Genomic DNA, 19097 nt, shown 5'->3' with positions numbered 1-19097 from the left:
GGATACGTCTCCCGTCCCCCCTTATACCCTGTAATTTAATTAAATCAAAACACAAAATGGCGAATTCCCGTTTCGCTACCAGTTTGCGGCCCGGTTCGCGATCCGGGAAGCGCTTCTACCGTGAAAAATCACATTTTTTTTATTTTCCCCACGGGACCCTTTAATAACCCCAACATCATTCCTAGGGGGTCAAGAGGGGTCTACCTTGCCCCCTTTCATTAAATTCCCCCTTCGTTTTTCACCTCTTCTTGTCTCTCGATCCTACCGAGAGACAAGATGGCGGCCGCACCGGACTGTTTAGAATGTTGACAGACGCCGGAGAGCCAATCAGCATCGCTTCGCAAAGCTCCGCGACGCGAAAAGTACGCGATCTGGAGCGCTATCCAGGACGCTGTCACAGATATATAAATTTTTTAAAACGTTAATTTCTCAAAATCCACTGGAGCACATATATTTAGACCCAGCAAAGGCACATCGGGCTAACAGTCCCTACAATTTTGCCAAGTTTCGTGCAAATCCATTCAGCCGTTCGAGCTAAAAGTGAGGCCAAACGCCCTATGGAAATTAACATGGGAAAAACGCGTTTTGGGACCCCCCTTTTTTCTCGGCCCTCCCTTAACAAAACCCCCCCAAATTTTCAGGGGCTGCTCAGAAACAAAATATGCCATTTACCTGAAAATTTCAGCCGATTCCGTCCACAAACGCCAAAGTTATTAGACATAGAATTTTCAAAAGTCCCATAGAGAAATAATCCTAACTATATATACCTACTGGCGATAGCCAGTAGGTAATTATATATATATATATATATATATATATATATATATATATATATATATATATATATATATATATATATATATATATATATATATATATAATATATTTTTTTTTTTGATTATAGGGGCTTTCTACCATCCTTCATCATCCATAGGTTTGTTGTTGTCATTCCTATTTTTCTTCCGCTCACCACAGTTTACAGCATGGGACAATGGTCCGCTAACTTCACTATGAATGACGGCATTCTGCCCTTTCACAAGGAGCACACCCACATACAAATTAGATCCCTTCAGGGACTGCTATAGGAATATGTGTTTTTTGAGGTCAAGAAAATATTAATGCTTTTTGCAAAAACACGTTTATATTGTTGAGTGCCAGACACCTCCTCCAACAATAAAGGTTTGCAAAGTCTATGACAAAACAACCTTTGACAAAGCCTAAATGCTGGTTGCCAGACCAGACCTATTGGCCTTGTCAATGCTAATGTCTAATTACTGTAAGCAACACTCGCTAATAAATAGACGTCCAGCTTGGATGCCCCTTCCGAATCGCCAGTGCCTGAAAGTCAGTGATGTGTGAGTGTGTGCCAGGTAAACCCAACATAGTTCCTTGTCACTAAGTTGTTGAGGCGTGTTTACCTTTCTAACTTCCTCTTTTGTTTGGATGCAGGTGTTGCAAATGTGTTGACAACAAGAAAGCGAGAAGAGAGATTTTGGAGAGACCCGCCTTTGTCCTCGCTGCCCTGCTCCTGTGGAACTTTGGCTTATTGATTGTGGATCGTATCCTTTCATTTGAAACAGGCTATTTAGATTACAATACGGGTTTCTTCAATCTGAAGATATGTCGCCTGTGGTGAACTCAAGCCTTGTGCACTAAGGGAAGTTCCATTGGTGTATGAAGTTCACAGTTCTGAATCTGGTTTTTACTCTGGATCAGCAGGTCCATTGGAACTTAGGACCAAATGTATGAAAACTTTTTGCATTTCCAAAGAGCACAGTGGCAGAATTGGGCTTTTTGTGATCACAGAAAATGCTTTTTATTATGTAGGAAATCCAAATTGCAATTCAGTAACGCATTAACGAAGAGCAATTTGAGTTTCAACCAAATACTGATTTAGTATTTGAAAAGGCCGTGCTTAGGGTGTCTCTTTCAAAGACGGAATCGCATTGGTAGGTAATAACACAAACGGCGCATAAGTAACCAGTCTTGATGAAAGCCCGGGATCCACAGAGGCTGTTAGAAAGGGCTTTCCCCTGTGCACCCAGGATCTGGAATACCTTCCCAACCAAGATCTGGAAGATTTTCCCCTTACCCTCCACTTCCATGAAGGAATGAAGTCCTGTGTCTTCAAACACCGACTTGTCCTTTTGCATCCCTCCCACATATCCAACTTTTTCTGAAATATTCCATCCTTCTCTTCTCAAGTTTTCTCTTCACTTACCCCTCTTACTTCCCTGTCTCTCTTCTGCTTATGTGTAATTTTCTCAGTACTTTAACCTATATGTAGCTTGAAGTCTGTGTATTGTGTGTGTGTGCCTTAAGCACCAATCACTAAAACTGTTTTTTCATGGAGATTTCCTTATCCGAATCCAAGATATTCACTTCCAGTATAATGGATTTTTATTTGGATTGATGCTTCTTTCCATTGCCAGAATATTCCAGGTATACAGTGTGTATAATTCCTTTACGTTTACAGTACTTGACTGATGTGAGGTAATGTACATCACCACCAAATTGTTAAGATTAACATAAGACAACTGGAGGTATTAGAAATCTTTCACGTTAATTTCACCAAATGGGTTCTGCAATGTACTCTAATGAAAGAAAAAGATTAGAATCTGATGGCTTGTTGTCAGGGCCGACTTTAGCGCTGGTGGAGCTCAGTGCGATAATCTGTTTTGACGCCCCTCATTACCTCCTCCTCGGATTCCCTACCCGCACCCAGCACAAGTGCCCCTCATCTCTCCACAGCCCTTCTCTCAAATTCATTTAATTTGATTTGAAAGGCTGACTTTACTAATCCTCTCAGCTATCCACATAAAATATAGATCTGTTCTCTTGCAGCAGGCATATTAACCCTCTGCACTACTTTATGGCGAATCAAAACTGCCACCAGACAAAATCTGATAACTCTTATGATTAATGTTCGTGCTAGAGAGAGATATCTTGACATTTTAATTGCTGCCTGAAAGCTGGACACACAAGGAACTCTGCACCATAAATCTTAAGTTATTACTAAACACAGTGCCCCCCTTCCAGGTTAGCTCCCAGTGCGGCCGTACCGGTCGCACTGCCCGTACCGGTCAACTGCTTGTTGTAGGGCACCTATTGTGCATTACTTGGTGATCTATGGTGTAGAAGTCTACTTGCTTAACCACATCGCTGCGGCGGCTTTTCCCGCTGTGTGCGGCAAATTTCAAAATCCCGCGTTACATGACGAGCTCAGCTCGTCATCAGCATACGAGCGCCGTAGCTGATGACGAGCTGAGCTCGTCATCAGCAGCGAAGAGGTTAAAACAAAAGAATATGAGTTCCCTGTCTTTTCACTTGGGTGCTTCTCCAGAAATATCCACAAATATGAATTTTATTTTACAAAGCCATATTAAATCTTGATATAAATACAGTGTATTCGAACAGACTGTGTAGTATGTACTGTACTGTATGTAGAGGTAATTTCAACCTCTTGGTGTTAAATAAAGTATCCCAATGGAAACAATTGTAGTTCATAGTACTAGACTAAAACCACTGTCATTAGAGGCACTTATTGACACGCTTGTAGACGATCTCTGACAGCCGTAAATAGATCTGAACTAGGGTGACGTAGAATGGTTGAGGGACCAGAATACTATCACCCCCCCCCCGTACAACTTCTGTGACTAGGTTTTCAATTCCTGTCTGTACTCTGATAATTTAGCATACATATTTGCACATATTATATGAAATAAGCCTTGTGGCAGTGTCATCCCTTTTTTCTAAGGCCAGCCAAGTGCCTACCTTTTAAGCGTCAGATGTTCTCTGGCACATATCTGTTTCTTTGTATTGACTTACATGTTCTACATATGCCTACTCTTTTAAATGGGTGATATGCAAGAGAGAGACTAGAAAGTGTAATTTAAGAAGTAGAACATATGTGTGTATGCTGCACACAAAATTGAAATTAATTACATTCTTCAGGGGTGTAATGTCACCAGTTGCACTATAGTTAATTGGTTCCACGTTTATTGATCGAACTAGAACTTGTTGCTGAGTTTTTGTGGAATTTGCATGTTGTGCAAAACCAATGCGACAATAACTGAGTGGAGATAACGTTATGTAGCATAGGGCCATATGTATCAACATTCCGTTTTGCATTTCCTAAATAGCGATTTTTAAGGAATCGCTATTTAGAAATTGCAAAATGGTATGTATGTAGAAAATCGCTTCTTTTTAGCGATTCCTTAAAATTCCATAATTGCGATTAGCAAATTGCTAATCGCAATTAAGGAATAATTTCCCATTCATTTCTATGGGCCAAGAGGCCCATAGGAATGAAGGGGAAATTTGCGAATCGCAATTTGCTAATCGCAAATTGTGAATATTTTCAAGGGCGCAGGGGTGTCTCAAGAACACCCTGCTGCACCCCTGAAAATGACATGTGTGTGCATATGGCGCACATAAATGCCCTAAGGGCATGTATGAGCGTCACATGGCACCTTTTGATTTAAAAAAAAATGTTTTATTAAAGAATTCGCAACTTACCACCAACTATAAGTTGGTGGTAATTTGCGATTCCTTAATGGCATTTTGGAATGTTTTTTTCCTTGATACATTGCATTTAAGGAATCGCAAAATTTGCAATTCCTTAAAAGCAATCGCAAAATAAGGAATGGCAAATTAAGCGATTCCCTATTTTGCACCAAAAATGTTTCATACATACCATTTAGAGAAAATGGGTTCGCAAACGCCGGAATTCTGCGAATTTCGGCATTTGCGAACCCATTTTGTCTTGATACATATGGCCCACAGTAACTTCTTTTAACATGCAGACTTAGAAAAAATACCTTATTGCTAGTTTGCTTTGTAAGTTAAGAAAAAGTACTCACTTGTACTTGGACATGAGCGGTGGAGGGCAGTCATTACCGCTGAGATTGTTGACCATCTATGCACGTTTAATTGGATAATGGCTGCTCCATTCTGTACTTTTGTAATCTTTTCATGTAAAGATGGAAACCTGTTTCCAGCTGTGAGGCTACTGCAGCAATAAGTAGGGTGCACTTTTGCAAGAAGCACAAATACTATGCTTAACCGCTCTACATAACTTGATAAAGGTAAAGATAATTGTGCACTCACATACATTTGCAGTCGCTCTGCCCACTGAGCAAAATAAGCATCATAGTCTTTAAGTCTTTCTTGTACGACATCTAAAGCTTGTGTCTACAAAGGCTTTGAAAATTACGAGACACTGAGTATTAGTCCATAGGCAGGAGAACAAGGTTTCAGCTGTTACTGAAGTCTAACTAAGAAGGTTAGATAAAAAATACTCAGTGTGAACTAGAGGCCCAAAAACAGGCTGTGCTTCTCTGTGACTGCTACTGCTCTTTAAACATTGTCGTAGTCAGCAAACATCAATGTCCCCCGAGTGCTGCAAAGGGGAATTGAAGGGTTGACCAAAACTGGTTTCAGAACGTATACCAACATTTAGTTACTTTTTTGCCTAGCACTATGTTTTGACTACATGTTGTATGTTCGCTAATAGATAAATACTCTTGAGCATGCTGGTTGGTCATTGCTCTAACCCCGGTCTGAGTCTTCCCTCTGCTCCTGCTTCTCTGTATTTCATAAAGCTGCGCAATCCGCTTTTTGGCAATGTTCATTGTTGGTGTAAGAGAATAACATAGTTTTGTCTTTGATCTGTGACAGAAAAGACATTTGGAAGGGGCCTTACTTTTTGCTGTACTTCTAAACTTCAAGCATATTTACCTCTATGTTGCCCCAGCATATGGAATTTATCTGCTGAGATACTTCTGCTTCACTGCAAATAATTCAGGTAAGTAGTATGATTGCGTGTTAACATGTATTTAACAACAAATACTGATCCTTCTTTCTGGCACATGCAAACAGTGTGACTAAATAGTTTTGAAATAGCTTGAGCCAGATGACTAACAAGGATATTTACCCTTCGTCCCCTTTACTTCTTCCTGCCTTCACTTCACCCCCTTTAGTTTATTTTACCTTCACTTTGACAGCTATGCTATACTTTATGATAATGCTAACAGTTTCTTTCATTTTATTTTTATTTTATTAGAATACATTTCATAATACTATTCAACTAAACGTACATTCAATTAAAAATAAAATATGCTGACGTACACTAACCACATCATAAATTAAATGACTTTTGTTTACTTATTATAAATGGACTACCAACCCGAACCCCATTATGTTTAATGTAATCATAACTCTAAAATTCTGTTTAAATAATTGAAATAAAATTAATTTATATTGTCAACTCTTATGCTGTCTGTTAAATAAATTAGAATTATACACTTTTTAATAGTAAGTCTAGCATAATATTTTATTAAATTCATTTTTGTGATTTATTTCTAGTCAGTTGTTTTAAATAGAATTTTAAATCAAATATGTTTAATCTGATAATGTTTTTTTATAGTATCCCTAACACATAATTAATTGTAATTCAATAACCTTTCAATTATTCTTAATCATCATCATGGGCTCTTATTTATTGCTGTAATGCTAATTCAAACCCTATATTAATAAAAGGTATATTCATATACATTCTTTACAAATGATGTTGTATTTTTAAACCTTAATGCTAAATTGTACTTACCTAAAAACGCTTTCCTGAAACTTTGGTGAAGTGACAGTATAACTTTGTAATTGAATGCAAAGGAAATGTGCAGTTGAAGAAAAAGCTAGAAAGTAAATCTCTAAGAAGAAAAAGTGAAGAAATAAAGGCCAGACACTGATAGTCAAATGGAAGTTATTGGTATGATGTTGATGAAACAAGCAGGGCTTAGCAAAGGGCTTCTGCGTTGTTCAAATCAAGATATTGATCCTATGGTGGGTCGATATGCCTGGTGGGTAAGGAAAATCTGTTGTAGGAGATGATTAAATATATTGTGAAAACCCAACAGTCTGCTTTCTCTATGATCGATTCTCAAACTAATGCTAATAAGTCTTCAATTTTTCTGCAGATGGATCCATCAAGTGGAGCAGTTTCAGCCTGGTACGGTTGATTTCTCTAGGGATGATTGTCTGCGGTGTGTTTGCTCTTTCATTGGGACCCTTCATAGCCATGGTAAGTAAACTCCTGTTCTCACTTTGTTCAGTACTATGAACATGACTGCTTATTGTATCAAGGTTCATAACAGTATAAGTAAAATTACTGGTTTTAGTCTATTTTAACAGAGATCAAGTCAGTGTGCATTTTCAGAAACATGGACCATTTAGAAAAGATCCGATTAGAAAGAGAGGACTATTTCCATTCATTTGTGTGATTTTGTTGTTGTTGTATTAGGAGTCAAATAAGTTTTATTTGGTTGGAGCATAACACAACGTGTACATGTAAAGTGTACACGCTGAGCACTGAATCACAAATGTCTTTTACCAATTTCAATAAGTGCTTATTGTGTTCTGAGGAACTGGATTTTAGGGTCTCCAAAATGGGGCTTGGATTTCCAATTACTATCAGGACAAGGGCCTGTGAATTATTTCACTGACTACTTTAGTCCTTTTGCATCAGTCAAACAGCTATTTAAAATTCAACACTGCTTCTCCCTGCCGTTAGGCTTAGCTGGCATATGGCCCTTTATCTAACCCTGGGCAAAATCCTGATTATACCGGCATAATTGGTGTAATTTCGGTAAATTCACGTATTAAAAATTACAAAAAATGACCAAGATTTCACCACATTATGTAATTTCGGGGAACATTTTTAACACAAAATGCACCATTCAGGTCATTTTTTTTTAACACAAGTGCTATTTCAGGTAAAAAAAATTTCATCTGTACGGATCGTATTGGTAATTATTGAGCTCAGAACTAAGCATCTGAATGCAAAATGTAGTGATTTGAATGCCAGCAGCAGTTGCTTTCAAATAGGTAATCAACACACATTTCAGATAGATTATTTTACCCTAGTGGACTGTTCGGGGCATTTCTTGGCACAAAAATGCAAACATGAACGTGAACGGCAGTGTTTCGATCATGAGCAATCAGAAATCAACTCGAAATTAAAATTTTAAGTTGATTTTTTTTACCCACGTGCGAAATGCAGTTCCCATAATTACTCTACAGCACATTATGCAAGTTTCACACACCCTTTCATTTGTTGTGTGAAACCGCAGTCTTGGTTTTGCACAGCGCTGTGCAATGGAAGACGTGTCATTTGTATGTCTAGTCATAAGTAAATGTAGAAAAGACCCCGCATGCCAGTAGTAGTTGTTGAAAAGTAGGACTTTTGTAAAAGTTTAAATATAACTTGGACCACTATCCAGAGGATCACTGAACAATTGCCTATCTTTGTTCTGCTCACATATGTGAATACATAGATGATCTGACTCTAAACTGTTAATTCATAATGTCCCAAGGATTTTCCTTACATTCAGTACTTTTGTCTTTCACTGAGCTTTGCTCTGCATCAGTCTTTTGTAATTTCGTTACTGAAACCCTATTGGTTTTCACGGAGTTTGCTTTCGGCATAGGGATAGAGGAATGCCACTATGCTCTTGATGTTTTCCATGTAGTTTTAGGCCTTTATCGTCATAGTTTTTACCCCTGGATTTTTTGCACTGATAACATTTGCTTATCTTAATTAAGTAGTAATTCACACAAGCCATCAGGAAAGCTAATGAAACAGAGCGGTTTAGGAACTTCTTGTAGAGAAATGAAGAATTTGATTCCATAGAGAAGACAGGATAGACACCTGTAAACATCTAGCATTTAACTAATTACTTCCAGCTCTGATATTTCACCCTAAGTGCATTATTAAACTTTATGTACGGCATGCTATACCTAATCTAAATCTGCAATCCGATTCTCCTGAAAATGCAGCTTTAGAAGCAAATTTGAATTTATCCAGCTGTTTCTACAGGAGTAAGTGCAACTCAGATAGAGCCCCGTAAACTCATCTAACGGTTCTTCTGAGTAGATCACTAGCTGCATGCATGGCCAAGACACTCCACAACAAATACCTTACTTTTGAAAAATCTGAAAAAAGGAAAGAACAAACCATGCCTAGCATATCATTGGTGGTGTAGAGTAAAACAATATTCCCATGTGAGCACTGTGGTTCTTGCTACGTTTTTTCTGCTCCAGGGCCACCTAGAAATTGTTCAGGGGATTAAGAATACCAGTCCTTTAATGTTATGTTGAGTAACGATTATAGGGATACTTTAAAGACTCCTCTTATCAAATTCTGCTCCACTTTTTGAAGATCATTGTTTTCAATGTATCAGTAAATACCAACCTCTGCAGGGTGACGGGAGACCTTATTGACAGTGCATTAATTCACATTGTTAAGACCACTCCTTGCCATACATTTTCCACTAGAATCCCTTGATTTTGGTTTTAAAATTAGCTTGACAGTCAATGAAAAGTGTTTTTGTTCTCGAGAATCAAGATAGACAAGCTTGCCTATTGCACTTAATGGGAACACTCACAGAGTTAGAGCGCTCATGATTTCCTTGGTAGCTTATTTGATAACGACTAAGATTGGTCAATCTTAAACAGTTGTTTAGTCCACATGAAACCAGGTTTTAGTGGGTGGGGTTGTTCTTGACAATTTCCTCAAACCTTTCCTGCTTCCCTCATTATTTCATATGATTTTTTTTTTACATTGCCATGTTTTACTTAAAATATACGAATGCAACAAAACTAACACTACTTAAATATTTCTAATCTCAAGTTAGGATGAAACAGAATTTCATTATTGGTAAAGGTTTTGTCCCGTGGTTATTCCGGGAATGTTGGTTTTAAAACTCATCTATACTGTTTGAAAAACAGTTGTATTTTTTATTTATTTCCATGTGTTTTTATTGGAATTTTACACTGAACAATAACAGAGGAGTTAACGGCCTATACAACATACAGAATCGCATCAAAACAGAAAGGCAGACTGCCGGGTAATGTAAGACATAAGGGCAATGGAGGAGCAGATGAAAATTGGGATATGCATGTCGAGAAGAGCAGTTCAGATGATGTGCCCAGTCTGGATGCAGTGGGGCCATATTCATAAACCTGGGGGAGAGTGAGAAAACAGTGAAGGGAGGGAGGGAAGGGGTAGTGTATAACCAGGGCGCCAAGAAGCAAGGGTGTCAGTAAGGTACTAAGTGTGTGACAGGCAAACCGGCGTGGTTGCGTCCAAGTTGGTATTCTCTGAAGAGGGGTTCCCAGAGGAGTGGAGGGAGGTGAGCAGGTTTAGCATTAACTGAAGTGAGTGGAGAGCAAGGAGGAATAAAGGGAAAGCAGTAATGTTAAAGAAGTCTTCTGCTGGAGAAGCAGGTGGAGGTTCACGTGGTAGGTCATTATTCCGTGTTAATTGGAGAAAGCGGTCAAAAATGGTGTTCCAAGCAGGGAAAATGGGACATTTGCCCAGATAGCGGTCCTCCTCAAAGCAAAGGGCCTCCCCCAGCACACCATACCAGGATGCGGGTGCTGGGGCCTGACTCGATCTCCAGTGTAATTTGAAGGGTTGCTTGGGGAGAAGGAGAGCAAGGCTCACCGATATGCGCTTTCCATGCTTGACTATGCCCAAGGCGCAATCTTCTCAAGTGTTTGTTAGGAAGTTCCATTACTACCCATAGTGTTGTGTGAATCGTGCCCCAATATGTGAAGAGTGTGTGGCATGACTACAACTTGTGTGGAAGTTCTGCTGACAGCCCAGATAACCGGTGGGGAAGAAACGATTAAGCTGTTCAGGTATTAAATAGGTCCTGTGGAGAATAGTGAACTGGATGCTTTTGAAATGGGCATTGCAGGAGACTCGGTGTGGAAATTATAGTACCTTGTCCCATTTGGTATCATAAATAGCCCACCCAAAGTTGTTTTCCCATTTGTCCCTCAGCGATGTCAGCGAAACCAGATGCTCTCTTATTACCTTGTAAAGCCACTTTATAAGACGACGGCCTGTTCCCATGTTTAGTGCAGTCTGTGTAATAGAGTGGGTTTGGGGCTCCACATATACTGTAGACCAAAGGGTGGGAAATGTTTGGTGTACTTGATGACATATTGGATATTGACCTGTGGGGAGTGCGAAATCATCTATTAGTTGGTCAAGAAAGAGAGGAGGTGGCAATCTGCAACTAGGTCTCCAACCATGGATAGGGATCAGGCGAGCCAGGGTACTAAGTTTGCTGAATAATGGAAACCAGGGGGCACTGGTTTGAAAACCAGTTTGATTGTATGACGATATGTAACACTGCACTTTTTCCCCACACCTGCTTCTAGCAATAATTTACTGAGTTGCTGTAAATTTGGTGAAAAAAGAAGTGCATTGTACATAGTAAATGCAACATCTCTATCAATGTACTTTGACGTCCAAATCCAATAGATTTCGTGACTCTTACCTTATAACCATTTCTTGCACTTACACTGTTGTTTCACAAATTGAATAAATTCATTGTATTTATTTTTCTTTATCAGGGTCAACTACCTCAAGTGCTTTCTCGCTTATTTCCATTCAAAAGAGGCCTTTGCCATGCTTACTGGGCTCCTAATTTCTGGGCTTTGTACAATGCTCTGGACAAGACAATGTCAGTTATTGGTATGGGACTTTTAATATATCTATAAAATTGTTTGCATGTTTTCTACCACCAAGTAGTACACCACGTGGTGCATTCTTTAAGAAGTTTTAAAATGGCTGTGCGTGGTTTTTATGACAGTATTAAGGTTCCTATATGCCATTAAAAACCACAGTTACCTTGCTGTGATTGCATACAGAATTATAAGGAAACTATTGTACTTTGCATACTTAATTAGGTGATGCCATTTAAATGTTTTTAGGGATTTTGCTGTTCAATCTGTGTTGAGTAGATCAGTGGGAGAGAGAGGGGGCCTGAGCAGGGCAGATGATCCTGGTGTTTCTTAAGACCTTGCATGATCCCGAACCTATGAAGCCTCATAGTGAAGAAAATACACGCTTCCTTATTACAGATACTTTTTCTGATCTTTAGTGCTGATACAACATTTGGCCACCACCTGAAGCTCTTTAAAAAGCCATTGACAATGTCTGTACTGTGTAAAATAAGAAAGAAGCGCACACAATAAGGGAGTATTAGTCGTATCCTAGAGCAAGCGTTGTGATTACAGTATTCATAATTCACTTTGATTTAGACTTTCAGTGGGCTAGGTAGACGTTATAGACACTTTGAAAGCAGATGTCGCTCCACAAATAACAGTCAAATTTACTCTTTCTCTTTTTAGAATTGGAGAGTGAAGAATTAGATAGATATTTGGTTAATTTGCTTATAGTGATTACTTTTGCTATATGATTTGTTGTTAAGGTGAATATTGTCACTTTTATTACATTTGTTGTAAGACTAACTCAAGTTTTCAGAGTACTCTCCACTGGTTCTCAAACAAGACTGCCTGACACTCAAGGAAAATAGTTGCGAGAATTCTACAGTGTAGGGCCATAAAAGAAAGAGGATTGAGCTATTCTTTGAATGGACGCACAGAGCACATCAACCCAAATGACAAAACAAACCCAACAAAATTGTGAATTAGTCTGCTCACAGGGTGCATTGCAGAATTTCATAATGGTGGAAATATACTCATCAGAAAACGACCTCCCCACAACCTGATTGAACAGCTTATATATTTATCAAGCCTTGCAAGGAATTTCATTAAAAAAACTGTTGTAGAATACTAGTGTTAACAATAATGTATTGTTGTCCACTTATAGCATTTCTACTGCAAACCTTTGGTGCCCCACATCTTGTCTGCAGGCATTTCAGTGTGTGGCTGCTAGCCTCATCTGGAGAGTGAACAAAAAAAAATCATATTGGCTTTTGCTGTCTACAATTCTGAGGCATTTTGTGTTAAGAATTGATCTTGTATTCAAAGTTTGAAGTTGCAATGAAAAGTATTCCCGCTTTTTATTATTTAATTTTACCAATATTCTTGAGCTAGTCATGATTTTGAGATCACCATGGCATGGAGTTGGGTTAAGCTCAGCCTCAGACCATGTTGATTGATTATAGAGCTCTCTGATGCATTGTAATAGATACATTAAAGAAAGTGGTGTCTTTCTAAATATGAATGGATTTGAAGCCCCTGCCAACTGTTTAAGATTTCATTCAACTCAGGAGAGCAGATGAGAACTAAACTCACTCCAGCTGTATCAAACTTCCTGCTCTCTTACTAAAATGTTATGTGTTATCAACCTTATGTTATACATATCAATGAATTGGTAATATCCAAATAATGTTTTATTATTAATTTCTCTATGGTTCCCAAGGATTCATGGTTTACGTTTTTTCTTGGGCAACACTCTTGTATGTAGGACAATGTACCCCCAACTGTGTTTAATCAGGTTATTGCAAGTCTTCCAATTGAATACTTGAATAGATAGAGACATGTTCTGTTGCTAAGTGCCGTCCTAAGGTTCTAAAACTCTAAGATGACTCCCAATATTTTGAGTATGTGCTTTACTTTTTCCTGCTAAAAATCAGTGCAGTAAATACATAAACATAAACAATATTGCAGTCATTAACTACGCAAACTGCATATAGAAACAACTCATACATTTGCCCAAAGTTTGTGGACAACCTCAAATATAGCGACTGATCAGAGGAAAGCATTGGGTAAATAAAAAAAAAATTGTCGAAAAATAATATGCTTGGGATATTTGTCTGACCTCATTATTGTATTAATTTAGTACAATCTAGAAAATCATTCCATTAGAAAATTCTGAAAATGCACTGCAGAAATACAGATCTCAAGAGCTTCTTTCTGCCCACTTCTCTTTGACATGAATAAGCATGACAGGGTTTTATGAAGTGTGGCAGTCTTTTTCTGTTCATACTTTATGCTATGCTCTAAAAGCTTTGGAAAGAGATAAACCATATATTTATATCCTTACCTTACACTGGCACCTCTGCTGTCTAATATCTTGGGAATCTGGGGGACTATCCAGAGAAGCAGTAAATGCAACTAAATTACTTTAGGAAATATTGACGGTAGACTTGGAAGTTGGCTCAGTTTGCTAGGTTATCCAAGGAAACTCTGCTGCTACTCTGTTAAGTTACAGTAGTGTGAATTTCTCCATTTCTCATTAATCATATAAAAAATGTTTATTAATAATGGTTAAGCAGAACAGGTTTTAATTATTATTAATTTTATTATTTCACCTATGTCTCATTAAGCACACTGTATAACCCAGTGAATGTAATAGTATATTTTTATTGCAATTGTTTTAAAAACAATTATGGGTATTTATGATCATATATTGATCAAATAAAATACTACTACTACTCTGTTAAGTTACAGTAATACTTCAGTGTTTGCAGCGCATTCTTCTAGTTTCCTTTAAAATTTAGTTTTGTCTTTTTTGCGTTTGTTAGTACATGGGAAATGAAGGAAAGCCAAGCACTCACCAGTTGGCTACAATCTGCCTATCACCTCGTCTACATTTAGACAAGGCAGGAAAGAGCTGTGTGCCAGTCTCTGCTTATTGCCTTTGCGATTGGTCATAGTAAAACAGTACAGATGACTAGTGAATTCAGAACATTTGATAGCAATATGTTAGGGATATGGTTCCTTATACGGTAAATATCATATAGTCTTAAACAGACAAGTGGTACATCACCCACTATATTGCTGCAGCATTGATATGCTGCCTGTTATTAATTGACAAATGGTTTCATTGTGAAGTCAAGCAATGTTAACGGAGATCTAGCTTGGATGAACAGATACCGCTTTCTGTTAAGCCTTCTTTGTACAGTACCAACAGAAATAATGATTATTAGTAAGGGTTGCAGTAAACGTGTCACTGTTTGTTCATGGGTGTGTGCAGTAAATCACAATGTCTTTCATGTCGCTGGCGGGGTAAACCATGAAATATCTGAGTTATGATTTCATTCCCTGAACACCATTGTTATTCTACTATTGGTCTGGAAGTATTGTCATTTGAACTTTTTATATAATATCTCATCTATAGGTTTGAAGCTAGCGCGGCTTCATCCTGGAAAGATTCCAAAGGCATCCATGACTGGAGGCTTAGTTCAGGAATTTCAGCACACCGTTCTTCCATCTGTGACTCCATTTGCGACGCTTCTTTGTACTCTCATCTCTATATTGGTAAACTTTGTTGGATTTCTCTTTATTTGCACACTTTCCTCTGATGCAAATCATTTTAGAAGATATTGCATTGCATAGAATTATCTGGAGTTCAGTACTTTTGAAAATGAGACGAAATGTTTCTCTGTTTACCATGTCCTACTGATAAATGCCAAATAGGATTATTCTTAAGTCAGAAAGCAGTAATGTCTTAGAGAGGAGTGCTCAACTGTTTTACTAATCTAAATTATTAGTTCCCAGTATCCGCTGCTACCGGACCCGGGTGGTGAGGTAGGGGGCGGGGAAGAACAAAAGAAGAAAACAAAAAACAAAATAAAAACATTTACCTGAGATGGCCGCCACCTCTCCTTCATCCTCCGTCCCTCTGACATCTTCCTGCAGCAGAAAGCACCTGCCCTCCCAGCCTCCCCATAGCCAATCACAATGCTGCAATGCAGCGTTGTGATTGGTCTCAGCGGTGTGGATCGGCACTCAAACGGGGACTGGGAGTGTTTGCATGTTCTTCACCAGGCTGTGTAATGCAGCCTGCTAGGGGACATTTGAAGTGTGCAGCACTGCTTGGGCGGCCCGAGAGAGGTTGTGCACTCTACAGGAGTGAAAACCACTCCTCTCCCTACTCCACCAGCCCTGCCTGAGAGCCACTGAAGTATATAGGAAAAATGAAATGATAAAAACAATAGCTATTATCATTTTATTTTTCCTTTTGTTCAATGGGGCGACGTTCCTCTGCCTTTGCGGAGGAGCCGCCACTGTTAGTTCCACAGGTCTCCACTGTAAAAGTGGTAATCACTTAGATCAGGTGAGTAGGCTCCAAAAGAATATGGGAGTAATCTCCCTATCCAATCTAGTAAGACTACCTCTTCACGCCACACTCTGCCTGCTGAAACATTTCTCACCTATCCGGAAGTAAAGAGGGTACCCTACATTTTGAATTCATTTCAGGAAGATAATGGCCTCTTTGAATACCTAGCAAAAAAAGTCATAGAAATGACATGTTTAAAAATGTCTATACACGCACACTCTTTGGTAGTTATGAGTTTATGCTTGGGTGTTTATTATGAAGAAAGATTTCTGTTAAGATCACGCTTCATGTGGAACTTCAGGAACAGTGGTTTGAAGAAATACGATGGTGTGAGAAGTGTACATGAGAAAGATACACATTTTAATGTAAATTGGAAACATGGGTATTTTGAGGAGAGTCTCAGCAGTTCTGCAAGGTATTAGCACTTTGCTGCACTAGCTGTGCCTCTTGTGTCTAGTTTGTTGAGATCTAATGTATATGGTCAATGAAGTGTTGTAAATGTAAGAAGCTTTGTGATCTATTTTATTTCTAGCCTGAGAGCATTAGAGTGCTTTACAAAAGAACCAAACATTACACATTTTGAAAGGCACCAGGAACCTTTTATTTGGCCAGAATCACAAATTGTTGAGCCGAGGATGGGATTTGAATCCAATTCTCTAGTTCCAAAGTAAGATGGTCTAGCCAATAGGCCACGTCTCTCCTCCCTAAAAGTTACAACTTTGTGGCCATCTTTCCATTTTCCCCATTATCTCAACAGAGGAATATCTGAGCGAGATATAACAGTACTAGCCAATATATCCCCATGAGATAACAGGGGTTGCAAGTTTTCCCTCTGAATGAAGAATAACATGCAGGCCCAGTAATACTGGGTCCAGTTTGTAATGTTTTCCTCTTCCGTGGGAAATAATGAGCCCAGATCCCGAAACATTTACCACCTGCTTGGGACAGGTGTGTAATGTGTGTAGAACTTGCATGCTTTACTTGTCAAAAGATCTCTAAATGCATTATGTAGCTTTGAAAATTACATATTAATATGTTAGGCACGCATACTTTTACTTTTTAAGGTGTGTATGGGCTTAAACGTAGTAATAGTTTAGTAAACGGAGCACTGAATATTTCCCATGTCTACAGCTTTGTCGAGAATGCTAAAAAGGCGGGTTACAAGTACTAACAAAGCAAAATCAAGTCATGGTCTTCCAAATAAAAAAATTAACAGAATTTATTAGGACGGTTGTCATCTTAAGATGTGCATATTATGATAAACATTTAAACAAATTGCTTTGGGATAGTTTATGATTAACAGTCATCTGTTGTTTAGATATTAGCACTCTCTAAAACTTTAGAAAGGATTAAAATGTAAGTAAGATAATTGTGTACAATTCCTTTATCTATGCCCAAATAATGTTTAAATGCTCATACGTATTTGTTACATATAAGCAGTACTTTGCTAGCATTTATTTTCTTTATAATTAGATCTTCATTTTAATCCTGTTTTTGCAGCCTTCTCTCTGGTGTCTTTGGTTCAGACCAAGAGGACCCCGCGGTTTCCTACAGTGTCTTACTTTGTGTGCACTGAGCTCCTTCATGTTTGGTTGGCATGTGCATGAAAAAGCCATTCTCCTTGCCATTCTTCCACTAAGGTAAGCTGCCCGGTACAACTAGTTTTTTCCCTTTACAGCAATACGTTTCTCTGACTAGCAAATTGGTCGTGCAACACTAACACCAGTTGTTTATGTGCACACTTGGTCTGGTCCCCAGCAACACTGGTGTTTGATATTTGCAGAGGGACTCAAATATGAACATTGTTTTGAAAACTGAAATGTATGCTTGCAGTTTTGCTATCACTTTTTCTATGTAATTAACATTTCTTAAGCTATATGTACTCGTAGCAATTATTTTGTGGATGAGATTTCTTTTCTCTATTTTCTTCTCTTGCTTTGTCTTGTTATTGATGGAGTGGTTTTTCTCCTCTTGCCTGCAACATTATCGTTAGACATGCTATCTTGTCTGCCTCTGTTGACACTGGCTGAAGCCTAGTGCTCTGGAACAAATGGAAAGCTAATATTACTAAATGTTTTAAACTACATCAGCTGCCACAACAGCACATGAAAATGGGGGTAGTGAAATGTGCATTTTAAACATTTAGAAATGTTAGTCCACATTAACAGAGAATAAAGGCATATCATACTATAGGTGAGTCTGTTTTATTGAGCTTTCAAGTTCTTCAACTCTGCACAAGGGCTGCTGGCATTGTAGTAAGGATAAATAACTAACTTCAGTTCAGCCATTATCTATAGTCCCATATCTATTGATTTTATTCCCAAACATCATGGGGTCACGGTCATGACGTTTCTTCCTCTGGAGTGTACTGACATGCAGTTCCCGGGCCCCTCATCACACTACAATCTTGACGTAAGCTTACCTTTAGTAGCAGCTATCTTTTCAAATGTGCCATCTTACTCACTGTTAAAAGAGATCATGGTTTTGTTTTAAGACCTCTTTTTATTCCTTTTCATTTACACTTTTAGTTCTTGAATTGGCATTGAACTGCAGAGGATTGGTGGCACAAGGCCTTAAAAATACAAAGGAAGAGAATTCTCCTGTGAGCTATCTATCTCAAAGTCAAAGGTGGATTTTCTATAATTGATTCTGAGGGTGCTAACATCCATCCATTCTGTGATTCACATTTGGATTGGTCTTGGTGCAATCAGCAAGAGGAACAGTATAGACCAGTATCCTATTGTGGAAATGTACTTTTTAGGGGCACACTGGTACAGGGTCACCCTCTCGTCCACGGGTTCCAAAGACTAACAAAAAGAGATCGGCACTGGAGTTGAAATGAAATAACAAGTTTATTAATCACTCATGAGTGGGACCACGTCCACACAACAAGTGTTGCAGGAGGAGGTACACTGGCTTCACAAACCAGCGTCCTCTTATACTGGTTTTGTTGCAGTGTAAGCATGTGAACAGAAATGGAAAGAACAGAAATAGCTATCAGCAAACAAGGGCAAATTGATAACCACTTGGTCAGCAAAGTGGGAGGGGGAACAGAAATGCTTATGGTAGCAGTAAATGGTCGACAGTTCACATCTGAGACCAGGTGCACTGGCAGCTACATACCCCCAGCACGTACATTGCTTAGCCATGTGAGGAGGTCAACTTAAAATAGATAACACAAGCAGAGTGAAAAAGGCGAGTAGCAGAGGATGAAAGA

At 38.7% G+C, this 19097-nt stretch overlaps 1 protein-coding gene across 1 annotated transcript in view; it reads left to right on the top strand.

The window, feature by feature from the left end:
• ALG8 (ALG8 alpha-1,3-glucosyltransferase) overlaps positions 1 to 19097 on the top strand; it is a 152120-nt gene that overhangs the window by 96939 nt on the left and 36084 nt on the right. The window contains exons 4-10 of the mRNA XM_086933905.1: positions 1450 to 1559; positions 2375 to 2442; positions 5680 to 5806; positions 6975 to 7078; positions 11422 to 11542; positions 14939 to 15078; positions 17381 to 17520. Of these exons, the coding sequence (XP_086790031.1) occupies positions 1450 to 1559; positions 2375 to 2442; positions 5680 to 5806; positions 6975 to 7078; positions 11422 to 11542; positions 14939 to 15078; positions 17381 to 17520 (810 nt within the window). The remainder of the gene's footprint in view (positions 1 to 1449; positions 1560 to 2374; positions 2443 to 5679; positions 5807 to 6974; positions 7079 to 11421; positions 11543 to 14938; positions 15079 to 17380; positions 17521 to 19097) is intronic.

The sequence above is a fragment of the Lissotriton vulgaris genome, chromosome 8, assembly GCF_964263255.1.
Source record: "Lissotriton vulgaris chromosome 8, aLisVul1.2, whole genome shotgun sequence".
NCBI lineage: Eukaryota > Metazoa > Chordata > Amphibia > Caudata > Salamandridae > Lissotriton > Lissotriton vulgaris.
The sequence above is the reverse complement of the archived record's forward strand: the minus strand, read 5'-3'. Positions and strand labels throughout refer to the sequence as shown.